Genomic DNA, 27,841 nt, shown 5'->3' on the forward strand with positions numbered 1-27,841 from the left:
GAGAGGGAGGGAGAGAAAGAGAGAGACGGTGTAGGCGGAGGACAGACAGACGGGGGGGAGGTGGATTCCCATTTGGACAGGGGGGATGAATCACGGAGCGGGAAGAGAGATATTCCTTCTGTTCGTGCTTTGAATGTCAACCAATTGTGTCTGGAAGAGAAGAGTCGTCTTCTTCTTCCTCTTCCTCTTCTCCTTCTGACAGCCCACTGAAATTGTCTTCTCCTTCTTCTTCTTCTTCTCTCCTCCCGCAGCTCCTTTGACTGACAAGCCGCCCAAGATTCTGTTCCCGTCCGAAAACAAGATGAGCAACATGGAGCTGCAGCTAGGTAAGAGGCATTATGGGATTTGATTTCCTCCAGCTGCAGGCGGCGGCGGTGGCGGCGGCGTGATCTGTGTCATTTTCCCCAAAACGACAGGAAATGGATGACTTTACAAATCCTCTCCAACAACACCTCCGGGCGCTCACAGCAGATTGATGATGGCACTTTGGTTTGCCGGAGAAAACGGCGAAAGGGAAAACAATTGTAGCAGTGTGTGTGTGGTGTGTGTTGGTTTGGGTTCTTTTCCCTCCATCTATGCAAATGATGGCGGCTGAAGTCCCTGAGCTGCTCCCTCAACAATGCAGAGCCCATATGGCGTCAGGGCGCCCAACGCCGGCTCGCCACATGGAGGAGCGGCCGCTTTCACTCGCCGTTGTTTGTCTTGTTTGACGGAGGGTCAGGATGGGTCTGCTGTGTGTGTGTGTGTGTGTGTGTGCGTGTGTGTGTGCGTGTGTGTGTGCGTGGTGTGTGTGTGTGGCGTGTGTTTGTTTTTTCTCTGTGACAGCATATTGCTTGATTTCTGGGCACAGTCAGTCGTCCACATGGTGTTTGCTGCTCCATGAATGGCTAATGCGTCTGTCATGGTGGAGCTGATCACACACAACCATGGGGTCTGGAAATCAGGGTGTGTGTGTGTGTGTGTGTGTGTGTGTAGAGAGAGAGAGAGAGGGAGGATACCTTTTGTCTCAGGTAGTTCATGGCTGGATGATCAAAAGTGAAATATTGCTGCTGCTGATGATCTGACAGCAGGTTGATCCCTCGCCCGCCTTCATCCAGGTGCTTTGTTTGTCTCCATTGCGTCTCATTGTGTCTCATTGTGTCCCCGCTGAGGCTCCTCCCCCTGCCCCCCCTCGCTGGACCAGTGTGAGTCTGTGTGTGTGTGTGTGTCACCAGAGCCTGGCAACACCACAGTGAAAAGAGGAGATAAAAGTGAGACAGTGTGTGTGTGTGTGTGTGTGTGTGTCAGATTCCAAGCAGAATGTCTGAGGCGCAGGGATGCTGAGGTAAATATTTTACAGCCAGACTCCATTTTGTGTGTGTGTGTGTGTGTGTGTAGAAGTTTGGTCCCTCCCTGCAGACGAGGGTTCCTCCTTTTATTTAGCTTTATTTATTTATTCGCCTCTTCTTTAATATTTGTCGAGTCATGCCCCGCGCCGCTTTATGGAGCAGCGTGGCAGATTTACGGCGGCTGGGACGCCGAGCGAGAGAGAGGCCGGGTCCCTGATGGAGGGGGAGAGAGAGAGAGAGAGGGAGAGAGGGAGAGGAAAAGAGAGAGAGAGAGAGAGAGAGAGGGAGAGAGAGAGAGAGAGAGAGAGAGAGAGGGAGAGAGAGAGAGAGAGAGAGAGGCAGAGGCAGCGGGGGAACAGGCAGTAAGCAGAGAGATAAATCTGCAACCCTGCCGGGAAACATGGAGACGCTTTATCTCCACCACTACTGCAACCGGGCCAGCATCACGCACGCACGCACGCACGCACGCACGCACGCACGCACGCACGCACGCACGCACGCACGCACGCGCGTAACATAAACAGGAATGCCAACACACAGAGGACATACAGGAAGGGGACTTCAGACGACATGAACACACAAGGCAAGACAGTGTGTGGGAGAAAAGGGCAGAGACGAGGGAGGATCAGGAGACAGAACCTCGTCTCTGGAGACAAGGTCTTGTCAGCGTCCCTGCGTGTCTCTGTGCCAATGTGTCTCCCTTCCCAGTAAAGGGTCAAATCCCACAGCCTTGGTCTGTCTCCATCTGTCTGCTGCTCGCTTCCAGCATTCACAAGGGGATCAGGACTTTGCATGGAGACACCACAGGGGGACACGAGGGGACAGAAGGGGGACATGGAGGGGACATAGGGGGACATGGAGGGGACATAGGGGGACACAAGGGGGACATGGAGGGGACATAGGGGGACATGGAGGGGACATAGGGGGACACAAGGGGGACATGGAGGGGCATAGGGGGACACAAGGGGGACATGGAGGGGACATAGGGGGACACGAGGGGGACATGGAGGGGACATAGGGGGACACGAGGGGGACGCGTGTGAAGGCCGAGCGTAGACCTGTCCAGCACAACTCGGTCAATCTGGCATTTGTGGGCGTAGTGAAGCTATCATGCATCAACATCAAAAGAGTGTGGAGCTTCTCTGAGAGGCTGGAGGGCACAGAGGGGTCACGAGCCAACAAAGGTGCAGAGGAAGAGGAAGGAAGATGAAGAATTTCTTTCCTTCGGTCTGTTTTCTTTTTTCTTTCTTTTTGGACGGACGCAGAGTTTGGACGCACCGCTCCGCAACGATCGAACCAAAACAAACGTTGACCTCTACTCCTCGCCGGTCCAGGCGTCCAGCCGGGTCATGGGCGGACCAAGCACGGCCTTGGGGGAGGCATGAGGAGTAGAAAAGATGAAAGACCAGCTTCCCCCCTGCCCCAGCGCGGCTCGACCTCTGCGAGATGGAGTTCAGCTTCCTGTGAAGTGAACTCGGGGCTCTTGCTGTCGCCCCCACGTGGCGAGTGAGCGTACTGCTCCTCCCTCGCCTCATTACAGGAAGTGATTCATGTTGTGGCTATTGGAGTTGGGGCCGTTCCACTGAGGAGGGAGTAGGACACACATTTAGAGTATGTGGGGAATTACACACAGCCCCACCTCCAAACACACACACATGTACACACACATGTACACACACACACTCCTTCAGCTAGACTGACTCGTTGTTGATTCCCTTGAGGTTGCTGAGGTGGATCATCTCTCCTCTACCTCTTCCTCTTCCTCTTCCACGCACATACGCACAAACACCACACACACACACACCCACCCACACACACACGTAAGCTGGCAGCTCGTCGGTCACACACCCTCCACGCTTACGGTGCAGTCCTGTGTAACCGTGGGATAATGGTAACTGATGGAGGGTTTTACTGCCCCCCAAAGCCGGCAGATGGGGGCACTCTAGTGGAAAGAAATTAGAATCCATTATTTGGTAGCGCGTGGGACGGGCAGCGGGACGGAGACGATTCAGTCTGGGGCACGTCGCTTATAATGGCTCTAATGCAGACACACACACACACATTTTTCACTCTGTACACACACACACACACACACACACACTCACTGGTGGCCATCTGTAATAGACGGAGAGGCTGGAAGGCTGGAAGATGCTGACGTTCCCCTTTTCCCCAGTGTGTCTTAGCTGTGTGTTTTTGACAAGCTCAGAGAAATAGACAGTGTGGATCTCTCGCTCTCTCTCTCTCCCCCTCTCTCTCTCTCTCTACCCCTCTCTCTCTCTCTCCATCTTCTCCCCTCATCACCGGAAACATCCGTCTGCTGGTCATGACACCCCATAGTAACAGGATTTCATTTTTTACTGAGTTATGGGAGTTTTCCTGAGAATTCATATTATAGAGCAACTCAGAATCCGTCGGCAGGTTTGTACTTCTCTGTAACTTTCACTCACTGCCCAGCTGCCGTCATCATTCTGAACCAGGTCTCTGTTTGTCCGGCCTGTCCGTTTGTTTGTCCGGCTAAAATAACAGCGGAACATTTCATTCCAAGACGGAAACACAAATGGCTTTTTGTCCTTTTATGGACAAACTACATCCTGGTGTTTAATGGTTTGGTCATGAAAATGTACATGCCTCAGCCGAGAGCTCATTTCAGACACACGCTGAGATTCCATTGATTTTCTCGTCTCCCAAGTGACACCCGATCGTGACCCACCTACAGCTGTGGCACCATGAATCTCTCTCTCTCACACTCACGCTCTCACTCTCTTTTTCTCTCTCCCTTGTTCTTTCGTTCTCTCTCTCGCTCACGCTCTCAGTCTCTTTCTCTCTCTCTCACTCACTCTCTCTTTCTCTCACTCTCACTCAGGCTCTCACTCTCTCTTTCTCTCTCCCTTGTTCTTTCTCTCTCCCTCTCACTCACTCTCTCTCTCTCACTCCTGCTCTCACTCTCTCGTTCTCTCTCACTTTCTCTCACTCAGGCTCACTCTCTCTTTCTCTCTCCCTTGTTCTTTCTCTCTCCCTCTCACTCACTCTCTCTCTCTCTCACTCCTGCTCTCACTCTCCCGTTCTCTCTCACTTTCTCTCACTCACGCTCTCACTCTCTCTTTCTCTCTCCCATGTTCTTTCTCTCTCCCTCGCACTCATTCTCTCTCTCTCTCTCTCTCACTCACTCTCTCTTTCTCTCTATCTCTCTCTCTCTCTCACGCTCTCTGTCTCTATCTCTCTCCCTCTCCTGTGATGTTGTTATTGGTGTTGTTGATGTTTGACTTCTGTAGTCGCTCCGTCAGTGCTTTTAAGTCTTTTCCATTGTTCAGAGTCTGTCTGTCAGTCTTATATTCATTTTTGTGATGGATCACATATTTACTTTTGCGTCCACCATGAAAATCTGCCTCTAAAGGTCAAGCAGAGCATATAAGAAGCCTTTATTCCTTCATCATTCAGTGTTGGTATCAGTCCCACAGTGACCCAGTCTGGGGTAACCCGCGGTGACCAACATAGTAAGTAGCGTGTCAGCGAAACAAAGCTAAATGTTTAACTGTGTGAACGGAGGTCATTAATCACGGAGTCACGCGGGCCCGAGAGCCAGAGCCGGCGGTGTGATAAATGAACTAACAACGCCTCTACACACGCCTAACAGCCAGAGGAGGGAGGAAGAGGAGGGAGCCAGGATGTACACGCAGAGGACGAGACGGGAACATCAGCGCACAGTCACACCTTCATTCAACTTTATGGCGTGATGGTGCGAGCCGTCCCTCCCCCCCGCCATCACTCTGTTTGATGCAATGAGGGGGAGACGGCAGGGAGAGGGAAGCAAAATGCCCTCGTCACCTTATTCAGGGGATTCTTCCTCAAGCCTCTGACACTGGTGCAGGGTCAGCAGAAAGATGGATCAGGAGAGACAGATGAGGAGGATGGGAAAGGAGGGACGGAGGAGATGGGGCGAGCTGGCTTTGGAATGACATGCATGAACAGCGAAGCGAGCGCGAGGGGGGGGGTTTGGGGGAGGCGGCTTTGCCATTCACTTTGAAGCTCGCTCCACTTCTGTCTGTCTTACGTAACAGAAAAATGAAGGAAAAACAAGTGCCAAAGAAAAGTGCGAGGCAGGCAGAGGAAGAAAGGAGCCGACGCACAACTTCCCCAACTTCAAGGCTCTTGATGTTGGCGGGCGAGAGAGACGGGCAGTGAGAGAGAGACGGGCAATGAGAGAGACGGCAGTGAGAGAGAGACGGGCAATGAGAGAGACGGGCAGTGAGAAAGAGACGGGCAGTGAGAGAGAGACGGGCGGCGTGTGGACGATGAGGTCAAGGCCCCTCTGCTGCTCTGAGCGCCACACAATTTGGTTGTAGAGGAGGGAATGAAGATAATTTAGCTGAAGACAAGCAGATAATGACTTAAAGGGCGAGAGAGGAGAGCAATCTATTCTCTCTCTCCTCCCTCCCTCCCTCCTCCCTCTCTTTCTCCCGGTTACATAAGCCGATCTCTCCGTCCGCTCTGTTAACAAGTCCGTGCAGAGCGACCGAGGCCCGCCCTGTCCTCCGCTCCGCTCTGACGGACGCCGTCTGGCTCCCTCCCGCCGTACACTCGCTATTTTATGACAATCAATCTTCATGATACCGCCGTCGCCCACGGCAGCCAATGTTGCTATGGAGATCAGTAGATGTGAACTGAACTGCTGCCTCAGGGAGAGTCAACACTTTTTTACGTTGTAGTGCGTATGTGAGCGTATGTGTGTGTGTGAGAGTGTGTCTGTGTGTGTGTGTGCATCGTTCTGCTTGTGTACACTGTTTGTCGTCGGATGCCATCTGCAGTCCGCTCGCCGCACACCGTGGGTAATTTGAGAGGCCCAGCAGGGGGTCAATGGATGAAACTGATTTACAACTGTGCTCACGGACGATTCTGTCTATTGGACTTTCTCCCTCCCTCTCTCCTTCTTCTCTTCTCCGTCAATCTTCCTCCCTATCTCTCCCTCTATGCCTATTCAAGAACAGACCTTGTGTGTGTGTGTGTGTGTGTGTGTGTGTGTGTGTGTGTGTGTGTGTGTGTGTACAGCCCATCCAAAGCACTGCAGAGCCTGGTAAAGACAGAGAAGGCGTCCTGACAGTCGGTGCGTCATTTGCATAATTTCCCTGTGTAGATGTTCGCTTCCCAGCAAGATAATTATATACAATTTGGTCATTAGCATAAACACTGATTGATTGACTGTGATTGGCTCGTGCTGCGCGTACTTTAAAGATTCCAAGTCGTCGGCCCCCCCGACAAGCCTGCAGGGCCGATTCAGCTGAAATTAGTTGACGCTCTCTGGTTGAACTTGATGGATGTTTTGAGGGGGAAATCAGCTTCAGACGGGAGAGGAACGACCTTAAATGGTAAAGAAGAGGGAGAGAGATGAAGAGACGTCTCTGCCGTCCATCATTTGCGCGCTGGAAGCTGGAGCGGCTTCATCATAGCCTTTAGCTCCTCCAGCCGCTCAATTATCCCCCCTGTCTGCCCGTTTCTGCCCTTCTTCCTCTGCTCAGCTCCTCTTCCTCTCCTCCACCCCTGCACTCTGTTATCAGAATGAAACAATGGAGAAATCGGCTCCTTAACCACCAGCTTCACTTCTGTTAATAACCGCTGTCCGTGGTAATTATTACCCCCTAGATACAGAAACCTTTCTTCGGTTACTAAGCAGCTGGGATTGTGTGTTCTCATGCCTGTGTGTGTGTGTGTGTGTGTGTGTGTGTATAATTGAGTACATGTGGTAGCTGAGAGCAGAAACCTCTTTGTTTTCACTCTCAGCGTTTTTAGATTTCTAGTTTATTGGCAGATTCTGCATTGCAGTAACGCTTCACACACACTGCTGCGAGTGTGTGTGTGTGTGCTCTACGTAGGATGACATCACTACAACACACCCTGGCTGCCATTAATAAGAGCTTCAGCGGCCCGTGATTACTTATGTTAACCCCGGATTGACCGCAATGTCGTTGGATCTTTGGGACGCGTGGAACGATGCTGATGGAAGAAAGCCGTCCTTCCTCACAGAGCTCCTCCTCTTGCTCCTTGACATCCTTTTCCGGGTCACAGGCGGTGACAAGTGTGTAATCATCTTTGAAACAGGCTCCTTATCATAGCTCCCACCACACTCTCTCTCTCTCTCTCTCTCTCTCTCTCTCTCTCTCTCTCTCTCTGTCTCTTTCTCTGTCTCGATCTCTATCCCTCTATCCCTCTCTCTCTCTCTCTCTCTCTCTCTCTCTCTATCCCTCTCTTCCTCTCTCTCTCTCTCTCTCTCTCTCTCTCTCTCTCTCTCTGTCTCTCTCTCTCTCTCCACTGTAGTAAACTCCTTCCCTCTTGTTTTACTTCCTCCCTGCATGGACGTGTTGGCTCTGTGCCTCACACACACCTATTGGAGATGCCGTGACCTTTCCTGTGTGACCTTTCCCGTGCTCAGGGCGGACTGGGAGGGGGGAACAGCTGGGGACGGAGCGGAGCATAATGTGGGGCTAATGTGGACTTCATCTGGGCCGCACACACACACACAGAGTCACAAGTCTCTGTCCTCAACTGGAAAATGGGAAAATTAGTCACCTTTACGTGAGAGAAGCGGCGCCGTTGACCTCATCTCGTGTTCTCACCGGTGGAACAGGCCGCTTCAGATCACGCCGCTCTCCTCAAGCAATCCGTCACTCTCACTCTTCACCCCGTCACACACTGTGCAGCTCGTTCACTCTGGACTTTGGACTTCATCACCTTTTCAATTTCTCACTCTCACTCTCGCCTGCTCCCCATCTCTCTCTCTCCTCTCTCTCTCTCTCTCCCCTCTCTCCCTCTCTCTCTCTCTCCCTCTCCCCCCCCCCCTCTCTCTCTCTCTCTTTCTCACTCTCTCTCTCCCTCTCTCTCTCCCCCCTCTCTCTCTACAGGATGACCAAAGTAAACATCTCGGCGGTGCGGCGGGTTAGGGAGAATAAATAGTCGCCATCCGTCTTCTTTCATTTGCGGCTCTAATCTGCAGTAAATGAATGGGAGGTGATTCTCTCTCTGCCTGGGCCGAGCTCGCCTTATTTATGACACCGGCCTGAAATTAACTTATACTTGTTTACCAGGCTGAGAAAGAAAAATAGACGGTGTGAACATTTGATATCTATCCTTACAGTAATATAAATGTATCCTTTATGTGCCGGGGAGTCCAGGGCAGGTTTGTGAAGCACACAGCGCCTATAGGCCTCCTCTTCCTCTTCCTCTTCCTCTTCACCTTTACCTTCAGGTGAAGTTCTGCCATCTGTGCTTTCTGCCGCGTTTTCATTTTCATTCTTATTATTGGTGTTCCTCTGGTTGTCTTAGTGGGAAGGATGCGGTGCAGTGCAGTGGAAAAGTGTGGAATGGTAATCATATCCTACAGGAGGAGAAGTTCCAGTCGTGCGGCGATAATCATTTCTACAGGATTAAGTCCTGACCCACATCACGCCGGCGTATTAGCATTCTGGAGAGCGAGGCGGCGAGTTTCCGCACAGAACAAACGCCTGTGTTTGATCGCGCAGGAGAGAGGAAGGTATCGTCTGCCTCTCCCTCTCTCTCTCCCCTTCTCTCTCTCTCTGCCTCTGCCTCTCCCTCTGTACCCCTCTCTCTTCCTCTCTCTCTCCCTCTCTGGCTCTCTCTCTCTGTACCTCTCTCTCTCTGACCCTCTCTCTCCGTCTCTCTCTCTCTCCCTCTCTCTCTCTCTGCCTCTCCCTTTCTACCCCTCTCTCTCTCTCCCCTTCTATCCCTCTCTCTCTACCCCTCTCCCTCTCTCTGCCCCTCTCCCTCCCTCTGCCCCTCTCCCTCCCTCCCTCTCCCCCTCTCTCTCTGTGTCTGTAGTGAGCTGTGGTGATGATTATGATGACAAAAAGCAAACGTCGCTACACAAAAGCCACTTTGGGGAATCGGCTTGTAAATTTGTTTTTGGACTTAATCTCATCTCTTCTCCCTCTCCCCCCGGTGGGACGTCACTTGAGAGCTCCACTTAATGTAAATTCATTTTTTTCTTTTCAAAGCTCTGCCACTTTTTTCCTCATCAGATCTTGAGTGTTGTCGCGCCAACACAACCGTTTAACCCCTTCCATTTTAAACACATTTACAGTTATCAGTGCAGTTTGTTACAAAAAGAATTAAATGGTACACACACACAACACATAGTTTGACACACACACACACACATGCTCACACACCTACATGCACACACACCATCTCATGTTCTTCAAGGGTTGATTCATCTCGGCATGTAATTCAAAGTCAGGAGGTCCATAATGCAGATACACACACACTGAAATTACTGCATGTGCATTGACATTTTCAGATGTACACACACTGTACACACACACACACCCATTTGCCAGCGGTGTGCGTGTCCCTGTGTGTGTGTGTCTGAAGGCCACTTGTCTCTGTAATGAATTACCACACTGCCTGGCTGGTAAACGTGTGTGTTTATAAATTCAATTATAGCCACGAGGCGCCGCCGTGTGTCGTCATACAGGGGAAGGATCCTCGATTCCTCCTGGATCAATCTGAGACTACTGTACAGCTATCAGCTATGTAAATGATGCAATGCACCGCCCTTATTCATCATACACTGATGGCTTGCTGTGATAAATGTGTGTAAGTGTGTGTGAGTGAAGGTAAATGTAAGTGAATGTAGGCCTGTACATCATAATGTTGTGTCAGTCAGTGGATGTGTGCAGGTTGCATTGTGCAAAAGTTTGCATGTGTAAACAGTGCCCACACAATACAAACACACCATCTGCATAAACACACACACACACATGCACACACAATAACAAACACACATGCGCGGTCTTCATTTTTCTGATTATAATTAAAGGCCAATTTCTCTCGTGGCTGCTGGAAAAGCTGGGAAACCAAAGTGAACTTTTTCTGTTACCATAGAAACCAGATCCCAGGTTCATTCTTTTATAGTAATGATCCTTAGGGACAAAAGGGAGGAATGTGAAAATAGGCTACGCGCTGATGTGCTTTTTGATGATAAAAACAAGCGGCGGATCATCGTGAGGACGCTTTGTTTGATTCCTCCTATAGAGGCACTACACGCCTCCACAGGAGGGGACGCAGGGCCGGGGGGACGCAGCCTCACGTGAGTCTTTAATGCAGCGACTGCGTGCGTGCATGGAGCTCATTCAACTTGGCACCGTTTGTAGCCAAGGAGACGCTGGTGCACGATGGAGTACGCACAGTCGTCTACTCCGTCAGCGAGCATGAAAGAAAAAAAACCCTAACCCAAATCAAACGCACTGTTTCTCACAGGAAATCATGGCGGTAATTAAGGTCCTATCGCGCTCCCTCACGGCTCCTCTGATTGGCTGAAAGTCATCCCGAGGAATGTCTCGGCAGCGCTCCCGCAGGTATTCCGCCGGAGTGAAATTATCTCAGCACTTGGCAACTACCAGGGGACGTCATCAGGCTGTGTTAGTGAGTAAACATTCCTGTTCTCCCCCGCGCCCTCGTGTCCCCGCGTCTCCAGCCCGCTCAGCACAACGCATTTGTCAGCCTAGATTTAGATTTATCAACACATTGGCCTCGTGCGGCTGAAGCTTAATCTGCTCCAGCTAAAACCACAAGCCTCTGAATATTCCGGAAGGGCTCTTGGTGGGTAGGGGAATCTGGGATTGAGCGATGGAGAATAGGGAGCGATGTGTCCCTGTAGCCTGTCTCCTGTCTCCTGTCTCCTGTCTCTCCTCCCTGTCTGAGCCCAAAGTAGCACAAAGTGCCGTGTGGAGATTTGAGGGTCAAGCGCCCAAACCAGGAGGGTGAGTGGAGGGACAGAATGCTCGAGCGGCGATAAGAGGCTGAGGCTTGGGAGGTGAAGAGGGGTGGGAGGGCCTGGTGCTCTCTGTGTGATAGAAAGGAGGAGGAGGAGGAGGAGGAGGGGATGGTGGCTGATAGAGTGTGTGTGTGTGGGGGGACGTGCCCTGAGGAGAGGAAGGGGGGGAGGTAATGGAGAAAAAAATAGGACAGGTGGGGTGATGTAGGCTTTGGTGGGAGGAAATAGCTGTGAACGCTCGGAAAAGACGTGTAAAGGAAGAGAGGAAGAGGAAAAGGTGAGATATCTGGATAATGATGAAGAGGAGATACGGAGGAGCCGAGCGGAGATACGGCAGAAGTGTGCGGAGGAGAAGAAGTAAGATGAAAGAGAGACGGTAAATGAATTCTTTAGATCTGCTCTTCAGGGTGTGTGTGTGTGTGTGTGTGTGTGTGTGTGTGTGTGTGTGTGAACCCAAGAGCGCATCAAAGCTCCAGAGGAAGCATGAGAAGATTTATTATTATGAAAGTGTCGCTAAGAAATATACAGATTTCTATGGAAGACCTGAGACTCCGGGCGAGGAAGAGTTGATTTTGGAACGCAGGGGTTTGTTTGTCATCGATGAAAGGAGCCACAGAACACTTAAGCCTTTTCTCCTGCCTCTCCTCACTCTCCTCGTTCTCCTGCACGTGACGTCATTGCGGCGCCACACGAATGTTTGTCATCGCTCCGGCCTGGACTGAGTCATACGGGCCCAGTTTGTATTCTGGTTAGTGGGTCGCTATGGCGATATCATGGCAATATTCGATATTGGCACTTGGCCCTCAGCCTCCTAGACACGAGCCAGTCCCCCCTCCTCCTTCTCTCTTTCTCTCTCTCTCTCTCTCTCTCTCCCTCTCTCTCTCTTTCTTAAGCAGAAGTCATTTGCCCTCGTCCCCTCTCCTCCATCCCTTCTCTCATCCGCCTCCTTTTCTCTCCCCCGCCGTCTCCCTGACGATAATCGCTTGGATTGACCCTAATTCAGATTTTTCAGATTGGTCACCACTTTCCCACGGCCGTCCGCTCTGTGGACGCTCTGTTTCCGTCTGACTCTGACCTCTGTGCCACATCTCACATGAAGAAGTGCCTCTGGAGCGCTCTGGAGCGCTCTGGCACAGAGAATAAAAGAGGGATAAAGGGAAAGAGCCTGCAGCCGATAAGACGGCAGCTACAGTGGCACAGTCATTTGTAAATGTCTGTAGAGCAGATTAGAGTGTGCCAGAGTGCAGAGAGGGCACAGGGGCAAAGGTCAACAATGTGGGTGAGCTGCGTTGTTTTACACAATTTAGACTTCTGCTGTCTGGAGACACGGAGCCATGAGGCCGCAGCTGTGAGAGCGGGAGTGTGAGAACCTGGGGCTGCTTCAGGCCGGACATCCGGGAATCAAACCGGACTTTTTTGAAAAATAAAGCAGCTTTTATCCGGTCCGCTATGGCGTCCTGGGGTGATTCTGCCCCTCTGTGCCCCTCTGTGCCCCTCTGTGCCCCTCTGTGCCCCTCTGTGCCCCTCTGTGGTGTAACCCTGCCCCGGACACTGCACCTATTATGTCTGCATAAAGGAACGATTAGCGGAGGGAGAGGGAGGATGACAGCCAGGGCAGCGACTACCTGTTCACAAAAGACGCAATTCTTAGCGGTAATTAAAGGCTTACATTTCCCTGACGGATCATCAAGGCCAATAGAACAAACGCGAGGAAGGAGTGACGAAGAGGAAAAGAGGCAGGATTCTCCTCTGTTAAGAGCTCTCAGGCTTGTAATGGTAATTAAGGGCTCGTCTCCGGAGACGGGGACGATATTAGAACAGAGACGAGGCGGGGGAGGTGCGTCTCCCCAATTCTTTACCTCGTCTCCTTCACCCGTCCCTCCTTATCTGGCCTTAAACCCTCCCACCTCCTCTCCCACCTCCTCTGACTCTCCCGCCCAGAGCCGCAATGCAGAGTTAAAAAAAAGTAATCAGTTGAGTCCCGTCTGTCATCTTTGTTCCATGTGGGCTCGCAGCGACGCCACACACACCCAGCTCTGCACGCAGGCGAGCGTATAGCTGCCGGTTGCGGTTGTGAAGTGTTTTTAAAAGCAGCAGGATCGTTACTGAGGGCGTTTTGCTCCAAACTTGTTTTCAAACGGGTGTTTTGTTCTGGATTTCCTTCGATTTTCATCCCATTTTGTTTGCCGCTGGCACAGATCCAGGAGGGTTCCACGGCGGTACAGTACCTGCCTTTGTTTTCTGTCCTGATGGAGCCTGCCGAGCTGCTGCTACACAGAACGGCAGGGGTTGTCATGGTAACCTGCAGACAGCTAAAGAAAGGGACTGCTGACAGCCGGTTTTGGACTTTCTGGGCTCAACACCAGACCCCTGATACAACCAGGGAGCTGTAAACACACCTGCCAGGGTCGGGCTCTCTGGAGATGACCCCACACACACACACACACACACTCACACACTTACATAGTCACATACACACATACACACACACACACACTTTGATATGCCAGCCAGGAGCAGCCAGCGAGCAGATATTTATAGCAGAAGAACAATTTGAAGGCATCTTGAGCATGTTGTTGAACACGCTGACCACCTGTCCGTCACGTTCCATCATTATATGCTTCCTCACACAAAGTCTCTCTTTTGCACGTGAGCACAGAGCGTACGAGGGGCACACAGAGCGGCGTGGTGATGGTGGGGTGAATGTGAGGCTGCTGAGTGTGTGTGTGTGTGTGTGTGTGCACAGTGTTATCTCATGCAGCACCGCACTGGAGGGATTTCTTCACTGTCACCTTCCATGGTAATCCATCCATTTTTAACCACGCTGGTGGATATAACACCTCACACACACCCACACACACACACACACACAAATAGGTGTACACATGCACAGGAAGTGGTTTTCTTGAGGTAATCTCATCCAGCGTGGCTCTGCAGTCCAACTGAAGCCTGTCTGTCTGTACAGTTCCTACATATTGAACCTTGTTGGGGGGACGAGTCTCCACTTTCCTCTCTCTCGCCGCCTCGTTTGTTCACAAAGGTGTTTACAAAGTAACGTGTACATTTGTTCACACGTTGTGGGGGAAGAATCGTGACTGACAGGAGTTGTAGCGGCGTCTCCTGCAGTGATCGCCACGGGAGACCAGAAATCTAACACTTTTTTAGTTTTTATTTTACACTCCCTCTCCCTTTCTCTCTCTCTCTCTCTCTCTCTCTCTCTCTCTCCCTCTCCCTCCCTCCCTCTCTCTCTCTCTCACTCTGACTATACTTGGCTCAAAATACCCAAACTCTGCAGTCCAGGCCTCCGCCCCAAAGCCAGCTGATATATAGGAAATCATTATTTTCCTGTGGAAGCCTTGTAACTCCACTTTAATGTTCTCACTCCTGCTGAGGAAACGTTAAGGCCTTTTGTGGGCTGGGAAAGTTACAAACCCACTTAAACATCATTGGGATGCGCTCCAGTTAAAACTGCTTCACTTTGGAGCTGGGTTTAGCTTTTTTTACGGGGCACTCCACACACACGCGCACACACACACACACACACACACACACACTCACTCACTTCAGACAAAATGGTGGGATGAACTGGAATATAAATGTGACCCTCTCAGCCAGTCACACTCCCCTCTGCTGGCTTTTTAAACAGCTGTGTCAATCACTGTGGCACCAGAGGAGAAGGCCTCGCTCACTAGAGAGAGAGAGAGAGAGGGAGGGAGAGGGAGAGGGCAAGAGAGAAGGAGCAGACGGATGCTTCAGAGTAGGAAAATAGTGTATTGTTGTCTGGAAGGTGGAGTGAGGCGACGTGTGGGAGGAGAAGGGGGAGAAGGAGGAGGAGTAAGATGGAGTATTGCCGGGTTTCACACACTCCTGCTGCATGAACGTATCCATGGTGTATCAGCCTTGTGTTGCTGTGTGGAGCTCTCCGTGGTGCTGAAGTGTCCCAGCAGCCTCCTGCAGGTGGAGCAGAGACGCAGCTGTCTGTCCGTCCAGCGCTCCTCCTCTCTAACACCTCCTCATCGTTCCATCCTGCCCCACATGTCTATCATGTTTGATTTGATTTGTTTTTCGTTGCCACTTTGCCAGGATTGGTTTCCAAACTTGAGTCAACCGCAGCGAGTGACATCATTATCAGAGATGATCTTAGCAGGATGATCTCTTCTCTGCTCAGCCTATTTCATCAGAACACCTGAACGTCTCCTCTCTTCCCAGACCTTCGCCCCTGTAAACAGCAGACAGACGTTCCTATCCCACATTCCCAGATCGGGAAAATCCCAACATCTTTCTGCCAAAGAGAGCTCCGGTTTGTCGTGAATAGAATCCAAAGCTGGGCGCTGTATGATTTATTCAAAAGCTCCCCCGATTGTTGCTTATTCTACAAATAAAACATGGCGGCCTGTCGCACACATGAAGAAGAGAGGGAGAGACCGCCGAGAGGAGAACCAGGCGGAGGAAGAGCAGCGGCGTCCGCGTGTGATCTCTCACTCGGAATCGTGTTTGCGTGCGCTCGGCTTCTTATTGTTTCCCGTCTGTCTGTTCATCCATCTGCCCGTCTCTCTGCGCCCGTCTGTCACGGGCTGAGTGCTGCATGCATCTGTGCTGCGTTTGGACAGCAGCCGCACTGTTTGCTACTGTCTGGGCCTCTCCCCCCCTCTCTCTCTCTCTCTCTCTCTCTCTCTCTCTCTCTCTCTCTCTCTCTCCCATCCGGTTGCGGGTTCGCTTCCCCTTCCTCCATCAGGCCGTTTGTGACTGAGCCCAGCGTTTAAGCAGAGCCACAGCCGCAGCATGAGGGGAAATGGAGGAGGGATTCTCAGAGGAGTCGGGCTGAAATATAAGAAACGGCGGTGGATCTCTGTTTTCCATCAAGCGGCCTTGTTCCACTCCCAGTCGGGGAGCCGGGGAGGTGTCAATCATTCAGGAGATTACATGGATTTGTTCCACGCCCACACATGCAGCAGGCAGATATCACACACACACACACACACACACACACACACTTGTGCACTTCAGCCTCTGGCCTTCAGCAGCTTACAGACTCATGAACTATACAACACAACACAACACAGGTTTGGTTTTGTAGATTTGTAGATTTTCCCCCAAACATGAGCAGAAATGAGATGTTCCATGTAAAATGATTGAAGAGGTCACATTCTGAGAACCTCTTGTATTTCACTCTTCATTTCCATGTGTGTGTGTGTGTGTGTGAGAGTCTCGTCTAAACATTTCCTGGATCAAATCTTAAAGCAAACACATGAAGGTGCTGATCGTCTTTGTCACATTTCCATATCCTTCATTTCCTGTTACTGCTCCTCTAATCTCAGCAGGACTAGAGCGCCCACACGATCGGTCCGCTCAGCCGGTTCTGTTCCCGAGTTACTAAAGGTTACAAAGCGCCGTAACAATAATGACGTGGGATCTGACAGCGAGAGAGAGAACAGAGGGATTTAGAAGCTGTTTCTCTGGTGTGGGAGTTGTTCACCTCGTGTTGTTCCGCTCCTGACTAACCGTTTTGCGCCACCATCTGTTCCAACTTGACATCATTGCAATTTGCTGACTCAGGGGCTAATGACAGAGTCGTGTCCACCTTCAGTCGGAGCTGCGTGCAACTCTCACGGCTTCCTCAGTCTCTCGGACGCGGCTTTGTGTCGAGGGCTCTTAACCCCCGCCAGCAGCAGGCAGCGGCAGTGGCGGCGTGGAGGATTCGTTACTTGAGTCTGGAATGCGGCAGAAGTGCAAAGGAACCACGCCGAGACCAAATGACGCGCTCCAGAGTTCAACCATGAGTGTGAACACGATCTGAACTCTCTCCATCAGATACAGGAGATGAAGGCATCGCTTTAGGAGCAAGAAAGGGCGACTCAGGACAAATTAACAGATGTGAAAGTCAGCAGAGGACGTTGGTGTTTGTAACAGAGGGAGGCAGGAGTAAAGGTGACTGTCTCACTGTCGCACTGTCTCACTGCCTCACTGTCGCACTGCTGCTGCACTCGGATTAGAATTGGACAGCAGGGGGCCGTCGGCGGTTTCCTGCGATTCCCAGAGAGCTCAGTGGAGACTTCCTCTCTACACAGGGAGGGGGGCGAGGGGGGGAGGGGGGGCTGTGAGAATTACCCAGATCTGGATAACAACTGGATAAACTAAATGAATTAAGGTGGCTGAGGAGGAAAGTTTAAAAGAAGAGAACAGCTTCACCTTCACACACACACACACTTTACAGTGCTACGGATGTTTTTACACCTTTGCCAGTTGTGTGTGTTTGTGTGTGTGTGTGTGTGTGTGTGTGTGTGTGTGTGTGTGTGTGTGGAGCTTGAAGGAGCTTCCTGTTTGGTAGGTGCGGCGTGTAGCTTGTGTGGAGCCCGGCTGTGCACAAACACACAGCTGAGAGTGGAGGTTGAACTTTAGGAAATGTCAGCCGCCGCTCCTCGTCCCCGCTCGTCCCCGCTCGTCCCGCCTGCACACCGTCCTCCACGTCTTCGGAATTGTCTCCGTGCCTCCGGGTGACCTACCAGAATCTTTTGAAGTGGCACCGCCCAGAGATCAAACACATACTGTGTGTGTGTGTGTGTGTGTTTGTGTGTTAAAGTTTATTTCTGGGTTTTTTTTGCTGTGAAGGACGTTATAATGGATCTGATTCACGTTTGCAACCTTTTAAAGGACGACGACGCTCAACGTTTCTGTATATGTTTGACTTCTATAATCCATTTACGGGACCATGACAACGGGTCGCTCACTCATCCAGAACGATCCGGATCCTCTGAAGATTTGTTTAGAGTTCAGTCCATTACTTCCTCTGTCAGCCAACAAGCAGAGAGTTGAACAAACAAACAGAAGCAACAACACAACCTGCCTCACAAAAATAGCTGCATATAGGTGTGTGTGTTTATGGAATAATGACCACACACACACACACACGCAGAAACACACACGCCTGGTTTGTTCCGTCAAGGTTGTATTCGTTTTTCCGAGGAAATTCATGAAAATGTCAAAGACTGAACACATCCTGGCTCCGGATCTAACCGCTTCCTCCCAGGAGCTCCACACACACTTTCATCACAACCTGCACATCGTCACGGAAACAGCCCTCCATGACATCACGTGGGGGGGGCTGGTTACTTCCAAGTTTGAAAGGTGAAGCCGCTCCTTCAAACTTCCTCCGCCGAATTCAACGGTTTGCGGAGTCGCCCCTTTAAAGATGTCGTCCATTTAGCAGCGATGCAAAGCGGCGAGATGAGAGAACGTTTGGCCGTCACGCTGCTCTTTACCTCCTTCAGATACCCCTCTCTCTCTCTCTCTCTCTCTCTCTCTCTCTCTCTCTCTCTCTCTCTCTCTCTCTCTCTCTCTCTCTCTCTCTGTCTCTCTCTCTGTCTCTCTCTCTCTCACCCTCCCTCCCTCTCTCTCTCTTTCTCTCTCCTCCCTTTGATGCTTTCATCTCCCTCTCCTTCTTGGAGCCCAGGAGCCAAACCCGTCCCTGTCTGTCCCCCCAGAGGAGCAGAGCGTCCTCACGTGCACGTCGTCTCCTCTCTTGTTGACATGTTTGCTGTGATGTCTTGTCAGCACCCACAGGCCTTCACAGGAAGTGAAAAACAAACCTGTGTTCTTTACTCGCTGACAGCAGATTGCTTTTGTATCACGGTGTTAAATATCTCCACTCTCTTTCACACATCATCCATTCATTCATTCACTCTATTATCTGTTTCTCCTGGAGCTTCTTTCCCTTCGTATCGGCTCTCACCTTGCTACAGTTGTTGGTTCTCGACCCTCAGCAGCTGTGAATGAAAGGTTTCTGTCGGCCTCCGCTCGCTGATGGAGGCCGGCTCTTCAGGGACGCGTTAGGAAGCTCTTGACTGCCCCCAAGTGTTCATTACCCAGCACTTTCGCTTTCAGATCAGTGTGTGTGTGTTGTATGTGTGTATGTGTGTGCACAGATCACACGCTCACACACTCTCTCTCTCTCTCTGGTGTCGTTACAGGAAGCGCCTTGAACCTGACGTGCCGGGCGTTCTTCGGCTACAGCGGCGTCGCCAGCCCGCTCATCTACTGGATGAGGGGCGAGAGGTTCATCGAAGACCTGGACGAAGAGCGCGTGCAGGAGAGCGACATCAAGTAAGGAGCAGAACACACAGGGTTAAAGTCTTCAGTCCCGGTCCATCACGGGCTCTGATCCAGCAGGTTTTGTCCTCGCTGATGTGAAGTCAGTCGCTCTCACTCGGCTCGCAGGGTTTCCGGGATCCAAGGTGATCGGAGGGTTTGCACTGCAGCCATGGCAACCGTCCTGGATTGTGTTGGGGACCACGAGCTTTGACTCTCACACCACCAACATCACTGAGAGTTTGATTCCAAAAACATTTCACTCAGCTGCTGGTCTCAGTCGTGTATACTGTTGTAAAGCTGTTGTTGCCTTGACAACTTTCCCAGCGTTTTCGATTTCCCTGACCTCGTTCTCCTTCTGCGTTTTCTCTTCTTTCACATCGGTCATATTTTTTATCTTTCTAAGGATGTTTTCTTCCAATGACAATCTCTTTTTCTCCCAGACTCTCCAGGGCCAAACAGGAAGTGAAGGGGAAAGATCTCATTCAATAATTTACCATACGGCTCCATGTCCTGAATTCTCCCCGTGTCTTTACGAGAGCGTCCAGGCCGGCTCCTCCGTCTCTCTCAGGACTCTAAGACATTTAAAACAACCTCGTTTCCTGCTGTCCCCGCGGCGTAACACATTTTAAACAAGTCCATTCCCGGGCCCGTGTGCCTGTTTCCCATTAGAGCCCCGCCCGGCTGCTGTGTGGAGAAGCAGCAGCTCAGGGGAGACGCCGCTGTCAGATGGTTAACAACCGCCATTGCTCACACCGCCGCCGTCGCTATCTTTACCCGCTTGCACCGCACCTACAGCAGCAATGCAGATGATGGGCTACACTGGGGCGCCGGGGGAGAGGAGGAAGAGGAGGAGGAGGGGGGTGCGATAGGGTGGGGGGGCATATGGAGGAGGGAAGTAAAGAAGATACATGTGTGATAGAGAGGAGACACCAACACACCACAGAGACACATCTCTCTCTCTCTCTCTGCCTCTCTCTCTGCCTCTCTCTGCCTCTCTCTTTCTCTCTCTCTTTCTCTCTCTCTCTCCCTGTCTCTCTCTGCCTCTCTCTGCCTCTCTCCCTCTCTGCCTCTCTCTCTCTCTCTCCCTGTCTCTCTCTGCCTCTCTCTTTCTCTCTCTCTCTCTCTCTCTCTCTCTCCCTGTCCCTCTCTGCCTCTCTCCCTCTCTGCCTCTCTCTCTCTCTCTACCTGTCTCTCTCTCTCTCTCCCTGTCTCCCATCCTCAGGAGCGCCACATGTGAGGGGGGGTCATCTCTTCAATAATTCACATTGATATTTCACACAGCGGATCAATAATGTATTTGATCGTCCATTCTTTACTGTTGCTGCGGCCGCCTGAGGGCTTCAACCAACGCCAGATGGAGTTAAGCAAGAGGAGAAAGTTAAAGAAAGGGACAAAACTGTGCTCACCCTCTCTCTCTCTCTCTCTCGCTCTCTCTCTCCCTCTCTCTCTATCTGTCTCTCTCTCTCTCTGTCTCTCTCCCTTTTGCTCTCTCTCTGCCTCTCCCACTCTCTCCCCCTCTCTCTCCCCCTCTCTGTCTCTGTCTCTCTCTCTCTTTCTCTCCCCCTCCCTCTCACTCTCTCTGCCTCCCTCTCACTCTCTCTCCCTCCCTCTCTGTCTCGCTCTCTCTGTCTCTCCCTCCCTCTCTCCCTCTCTCTCTTCCTCCCTCTCTCTCTCTCTCCCTCCCTCTCTCTCTTTCTCTCTCTCTCCTCACACGCCCTCACACCTCAGACTCTCCTGCAGGCGCCTCCTCACCCACCTCAGAGCCCTTATCGATTTGCAGGAGTTCATTTCTATGGCAACGCCAGCTCATAAATCCTCATTTGCGGGTCGTCTGCAGAGGGCCATTGTTGTTATCGCCGCACGCACGGCTGCACGTTTGTACGTTTGCATCGCGGCGCAGAGATTAATAAATTAGCAAAACAAATCCAGCGCAGCATAATGAAGGAGGGCGATCGATGTCACATCGACTCACAGGTGGAGGAGCGGAGAGACGAGAGGCTGGATGAAGGAAAGAGGGAGCGGAGAAGTTTGAAGATTGATCATGAAGTGGGTGTGTGTGTGTGTGTGTGTGTGTGTGTGTGTGTGTGTGTGTGTGTGTGTGTGCAGGAGGGACAAGTGCCTGCAGCCTCAGATTGAGATTTTACTTCATGGCGCCACATTCAGGCTTTTTACAGGTTGTTACTCTTTGCAAACGTTCAATGTGCTTCACCTGAACCTCCACATCCATTTGGGCTCCTCCTCCTCCTCCTCTTCTCCCCCTCACCCCCCTTCCTCCTCCAGAGACATGAGTTCCGGCTCTCTATTACTGATGACAAATCTCCCTGAACGAGCCGTCCTTCTGTGCAGTTTACTGGCGAGGAAGGAGAGCGGTCATTATCTCCACGCACACACACACAGACACACACACAGACACACACACACAGGCACGTCTTCCTACACCTTCTTTCTCAAGCTGGCACATGCACCTACACAAAAACAAACAGAGGGCGGCGATCTCCTCCTCGTTTGCTCCAAAGTGCCGTTTGTGCTGAGGGCTGCTGTAAAAGTGGGCTAAGTAGTGTGTGTGTGTGTGTGTGTGTGTGTGTGTGTGTGTGTGTGTGTGAGCGAGCGTTATCTCTCCATCCTCTCCTCCATCAGGCTCAACCAGCCCAGTGGGGGGGGACACTCATTTACTTTATGGAATATTACTTTCGCTCGTTCTCTCCGTTACCATGGCAGCCGCTATAAAAAGACTTTCTTCACGTCGCCATTATTTGATTTCCCCACACACACGCGCACACACACGCACACGTACACACACACACACACACACTCTCTCAGAAGTAGAGGAGAGGCCTTATTGATTTTCTTCTTCTCATATGTTGGAGTTTAGTGGAAGAAATTAACATATCGGGAAGTTCCCACACACACACACACACACACACACACACACACACACGTGAACCTAAGGTGGCGCTGAGCTGTGGTCTTCCTCTCCCTCTGTCCCGCTGCAGGCTGGTCAGGGAGCACCTGGGGGAACAGGAAGTGGCCATCTCGCTGACCATCGCCTCTCTGGAGGAGGAGGACCTGGGGAACTACTCCTGCTACGTGGAGAACGGGTACGGGCGGCGCCAGGCCACCATCCAGCTGTTCAGACGGGGTAAGAGCCCCGCACTGTTGTGTCGTCTCACACAGGTCGTTGTGTCTCGTTATCTCGTCCGGACGCTGGGAGAGTTTGACACATATTTACATCTGAAGTCTCTGAAACGCCGCCAACTGTTTAAGCTACAGCATCATTTAATACGACAGCTCTCAATAAGCAGAGGAGGAGGAGAAGAGGGAAGGGGGGTGGGCAGAGAGAGAGAGAGGGAGAGAGAGAGAGAGAGAAACTGCAGTAAGTAAGAAAGTGAAAATAAGCAGAAGAAGCTGTACTCAGAGAATTCGTCATCGTTCTAAACATGGACGATGATCACCTGGGGGCTTTACGTTGTTGTTGTTGTTGTTGTTGTTGTCATATCTGCTGCGGTGCCTCTGCAGGGTGACGTCTGTGTTTCTCTCTGCTGCCCAGAGAGGAAATCGCTGGAATAAGAAGAACAAATAAGCCGGAGTGGTGTTTTTAGACTTGAATGTTTCTCTGCTCCTGGGCCTCACAGGGATCTGAGCTATATGGGATGTACAGTACACACTCTTACACTGTGTACACCGTCCTGTGATGATGTAGAGGGTGTGTGTGGTTGCCATGGCAGCCGAGTGGAGGTCTTCCAGCTGCGGCGGCGTCGGGCCTGACAGAGATATAAGATGCACCTGTATTAGCTGAGCCAGCCAGGTAAACGCTGTAATGCACTACATAAGTCATGGCTCTGCAGGAGGGGGAGAGAGAGGGAGAGAGAGGGAGGGGGAGAGGGAGAGGGAGGGGGGGAGGGAGAGGGGGAGGGAGGGGGGGAGGGAGAGGTAGAGGGAGGGAGAGGGAGGGGGAGATAGGCAAAGAGAGAGAGGGAGTGGGAGGGGGGAGAGAGAGAGAGAGACAGAGGGAGAGAGAGAGAGAGAGCAAAGGTGTGACATCAGTAAACTAAAGGCTCCATGTCTGAAATTGTCAAGAGAAGACGGCAGAGAAATGAACCAAATTTTCCTTCTTCATCTCTTTTCTGTGTGTGTGTGTGTGTGTGTGTGTGTGTGTGTGTGTGTGTGTGTGTGTGTGTGTGTGTGTGTGTGTGTGTCCCTCCTCTGTGCCGTCTCCTTTTTTTTCCCCCCAAACTCATCACGAGTTTGTCTCCTCTGCCTTTGATGATTGATGCGTCTCGTCCCCCTGATGTTAATGCAGCTTCTTCGTCTCATTCTGTCTCAGTTAGAGTGAAGCAGCCAGAGGACGACCTGTCCCCCTCAGGACCCAGACGTCTGTCACAATCATCATCAGTGTAGAAACAGTCACACTTTCTCTGCAGATTCCTTTATAAATCCTCTCCCTCTCTCCCCTCTCCCTCCCTCTCTCCCCCCCTCCTCTTCCTCCTCAGCTGAGCTCATGTACACGGTGGAGCTGGCCGGCGGTCTCGGTGCCATCCTGCTGCTGCTCATCTTCCTCATCTCCATCTACAAGTGCTACAAGATTGAGCTGATGCTTTTCTACAGACGCCACTTTGGCAGCGAGGACGTGGACGGAGGTGAGACGGAGAGGAAGACCCTGTGTGTGTGTGTGTGAGTGTGTAAGTGTGTGTGCATCTGTATCTATATGCATGTGTTCTGTCAAAGCATCCATCCATATCTCTGTGACATCTCCCTCTCTCTCTACTCTCTCTCTCTCTCCCTCTCTCTCTCTCTCTCTCTCTCTCTCTCTCTTTCTCTCTCTCTCTCTCTCTCTCTCCCTCTCTCTCTTACCCAGGCATACGTGATGTTGGTGTGTGTGTGTGTGTGTGTATACTTTGTCACAATTGCTGCATGGGGAAGAGAGGAGACACAATTTCAATTTGTTGCCCATTTAAAAAGAGATCAGTCTCAATATGTCATGGAGCAGGACAGAGGGACACACATACACACACACACACACACACACACAAACACACACACATCCTCTATTTTCTGCTTTATTAGTTCACCTCGCCATCTTCTGGGAAATCACTCTTGCGGGCGGGTCAGGGGGCGGAGCTGGACCGGTCTTGTTTCAGGAGGTCTGTTTGTCCACATGGAGTCTTCATCAGGTTGTCCCCTCTCTCCTCCCTCCTCCCTCCTCCTCCTCCCCTTTGTCTCCCCTCCCTGCAGACAATAAGGACTACGACGCCTATCTGTCCTACACCAAAGTGGACCCTGACCAGTGGAGTCAGGAGACGAGGGAGGAGGAACGCTTCGCCCTGGAGATCCTGCCGGGCGTCCTGGAGAAACACTACGGCTACAAACTCTTCATCCCTGATCGAGACCTCATCCCCACAGGAAGTAAGACCCTCTGTGTGTGTGTGTGTGTGTGTGTGTGTGTGTGTGTGTTAGTGTGTGTGTCTGTGTCTGTGTGTGTGAGTGTGTGTGTGTGTCTGTGTGTGTGTGTGTAATCATAAACATGTAGCACAGCAGACGGCATCAGGAGAGAAAAGACGCTGAGCACATTCATCTTCCTCCCCAATTTGCATCCACACATTAATAAACACACAGAATCTGTCTGAATCTGTCCTTGCACATGCTAAGTAGCCCACACACACTCATACACGCACACACACGCTGTCGCACAGGTTGTGTCTCCATTTACTCTTTATGTTAATCAAACATTGCGTTGAAGACGTTAAAGATGAAGTGATTGTCGATGGGTCGTTTGTTCTCTGAGTGCTTCTCTATATTGTGTGTGTGTGCGTGTGCGTGCTTGTGTGCGTGCTCGTGTGCGTGCGTGTGTGTGCGTGTGCGTGTGTATGTGTGTGTTCTCTGTTCCTCCTGTGACCTGAGTCTGAATGTTACATGTTTATGTTTAGGTCTCACCAATGAGCATTACCAGGATGACACGCGGCTGCTTGGAGGTACTCGCCCCCCCCCCCCGCCCCCTCCCCCCTCTCTTATTATATGAGCCGCTGATACAGTGTTAGTGTGAGCAGAAACATCTGGAACATCTGGGACATCACTCAGACACAGACAGAGTGATCCTATAGCCTGTACCAACCATCATCCTCCATCTGCAGCCTGTCACTGAGCAGCGCTAAAGCTTCATCTGTGTGTGTGTGTGTGTGTGTGTGTGAGTGTGTACGCACACAACACATACACACACACACACACATTCACCTCCAAACACGTGCACGCTCCATACCTTTATATTTAGAGTAGTAAAGCCTCAGTTAGAGCACAAACACAGCAGAATTACTGTGAGTCCACTGTCATTGTCTTGTTTTGTGTGTGTGTCTGTGTGTGTATGTGTGTGTGTGTCCATCCATCATCTGTGAGTGTCGTAGCCCGGCCTGCATCATACCACATTAGTAACACACAGGTGTAGGCTGACTGAGTGTGTTGTGCTCTGTCCTCCTCAGCCTACATCGAGGACGTGGCTCGCTGCGTGGATCAGAGCAAACGCCTCATCATCGTCATGACGCCCAACTACGTGGTGCGGCGGGGCTGGAGCATCTTCGAGCTGGAGACGCGGCTACGCAACATGCTGGTGACCGGCGAGATCAAGGTCATCCTGATCGAGTGCGCCGAGCTGCGCGGCATCATGAACTACCAGGAGGTGGAGACGCTGAAGCACACCATCAAGACGCTCACCGTCATCAAGTGGCGCGGCCCCAAGAGCAACAAGCTCCACTCCAAGTTCTGGAAGCAGCTGCAGTACGAGATGCCGTTCCGCCGCACGGAGCCCATGCTCACCCACGAGCCGGCGCTGGACGTCAGCGAGCAGGGCCCCTTCGGCGAGCTGCAGACGGTCTCGGCCATCTCCATGGCGGCGGCCACCTCCACCGCCATGGCCACCGCCCACCCGGAGCTGCGGTCCTCCTTCCACAACACCTACCACACCACCATGAGGCAGAAACACTACTACCGCAGCTACGAGTTTGACTTACCGCCGGGCGGGACGCTGCCGCCGCTGTCCTCTCTGGGCAACCAGCACACCTACTGCAACATCCCGCTCACGCTGCTCAACAGCCAGAGGCCCGCCGGGAAGGGCCGCGAGCACAGCCTGGAGGAGGCGCACGCCAACAACGCCATGCTGCCGCTCCTGCCCAGAGAGACCAGCATCTCCAGCGTCATCTGGTAACCAGCGGCGAGCGGACCAGGAGGAGGAGGAGGAGGAAGAGGAGGAGGAGGAGGAGGTTGCTGAGGGTCCTACGCTGCCCGAGCTCAGCCCGGCAGCTCTGAGGGGCCGCGGCGTGATGAGGGGCGACCGTGAGGATCTGTTTGGGTTGAACCACTGTGGACATGGCAGCAGGGGAGCGACAGACAGACGGACAGACAGACAGACAGACAGATGGACGCTGTGTCCCTTTGTCAGGCGGACGTTTCAATCACAGGGGACGCTCTGTTTTTTTATGTGCAAATACAGATTAGATCCACCTTCATCAACCTCATCATCATCACGATCGCAAAACTTGACGGACTGGCATGAAACAGCCCACACACACACACACACACACACACACATGCATCCTCCCATGCGCTCACACACACACACATACTAAAGGAAAACAGGGTCTTCTTGTACATATATTTCTAGTTTCTTTGTAGCATCTGTGTTTTCCTGTTTGGTTTCCTTGTTCGTTTTGATTCTGAATCACGTTTGTCGCCTCTTTGCTTTGACTTCCTTACACAGAGTCGCAGATTTTCCCTTTTTTTCCGTTTCCTTCCTTTTCTTCTTTCAGCGCGCTTGTTTTGGACACCAGTGCGTCTCGTACCCGCGCCGTGTTCCTTTCAGTTTTTTTCCGTTGTGTTTTTCTTGTTTTTAAATCTTGACTTGTGTAGTTTAAGAGGAGGATTTTTAACCCTTTGGGGGTCGCCTGGACATTTCAGGAGCGTGGCGGAGCTGAGACTTGTTTTGGTTGACCTGTGTAAGGTGTATCTAGTTTGACAGAATACTCTCTTTTTGAAGAAAAAAATCATAGAATATGCAAAAAGAAGGGAGCTGGCAACAATATCCTGACCCACCAGGAGGAGGGGGGGGAGGGGGGACCGGCCCAGACCGGACCCGGACCGGCCCAGCTCTCTAAAGCTTCGTCTTTTCTATTGAAACCAAGCCTTGCGGTTTTAGAGTGATAGTGAAAATGCCTCACCTTCAAAAGAAATCTGTAGATTATTTTAAAAAAAAGAATTCTATTTTTATAAGGAAAAAAAAAGGAGTTTGCTTGAGAAGTCCCACTGATTTGCATCTCACGCCCCCACAGAGAGGAGAGTGTGTGTGTGTAATAAGTGTTCTGCTGTGTTTTTGTACACTACTTTGCAAATGTGGTTCCTGGTTTGTTTCCGAGACGACGGCGGCGGCGGCGGCTTTTGAATCGCACACGAGAAGATAAAAAAAAAAAAAAAGGTCCTCTGCTGTTCTAGACTCAAAGGTAAATGCATTTTAAATGTTTTGGTTCTTTAAAGCTCTGTTCCCCCGTCCCCATGGTTACTTTGACTCATATGGATAGTTCATGTTTAAGGGAAGAAAAGAATACATTTGTGTTTTGAAAGACTTTTTAATTATATTTGAAGGTGTGATTTTTGAGTATGC

At 51.5% G+C, this 27,841-nt stretch overlaps 1 protein-coding gene across 1 annotated transcript in view; it reads left to right on the top strand.

Moving 5' to 3' along the window:
• Nucleotides 1–26,392, top strand: part of il1rapl1a (interleukin 1 receptor accessory protein-like 1a) — a 101,222-nt gene extending 74,830 nt beyond the window's left edge. Inside the window, exons 6-12 of the mRNA XM_076169815.1 lie at nucleotides 252–326; nucleotides 19,080–19,212; nucleotides 22,194–22,339; nucleotides 23,691–23,837; nucleotides 24,433–24,603; nucleotides 25,125–25,169; nucleotides 25,671–26,392. Of these exons, the coding sequence (XP_076025930.1) occupies nucleotides 252–326; nucleotides 19,080–19,212; nucleotides 22,194–22,339; nucleotides 23,691–23,837; nucleotides 24,433–24,603; nucleotides 25,125–25,169; nucleotides 25,671–26,392 (1,439 nt within the window). The remainder of the gene's footprint in view (nucleotides 1–251; nucleotides 327–19,079; nucleotides 19,213–22,193; nucleotides 22,340–23,690; nucleotides 23,838–24,432; nucleotides 24,604–25,124; nucleotides 25,170–25,670) is intronic.
• The last annotated feature ends 1,449 nt before the right edge of the window (nucleotides 26,393–27,841 follow it).

This window comes from Genypterus blacodes, unplaced genomic scaffold, assembly GCF_046128005.1.
Source record: "Genypterus blacodes isolate CSIRO-AG114 ecotype Tasmania unplaced genomic scaffold, CSIRO-AGI_Gbla_v1 ptg000214l_1, whole genome shotgun sequence".
Lineage (NCBI taxonomy): Eukaryota > Metazoa > Chordata > Actinopteri > Ophidiiformes > Ophidiidae > Genypterus > Genypterus blacodes.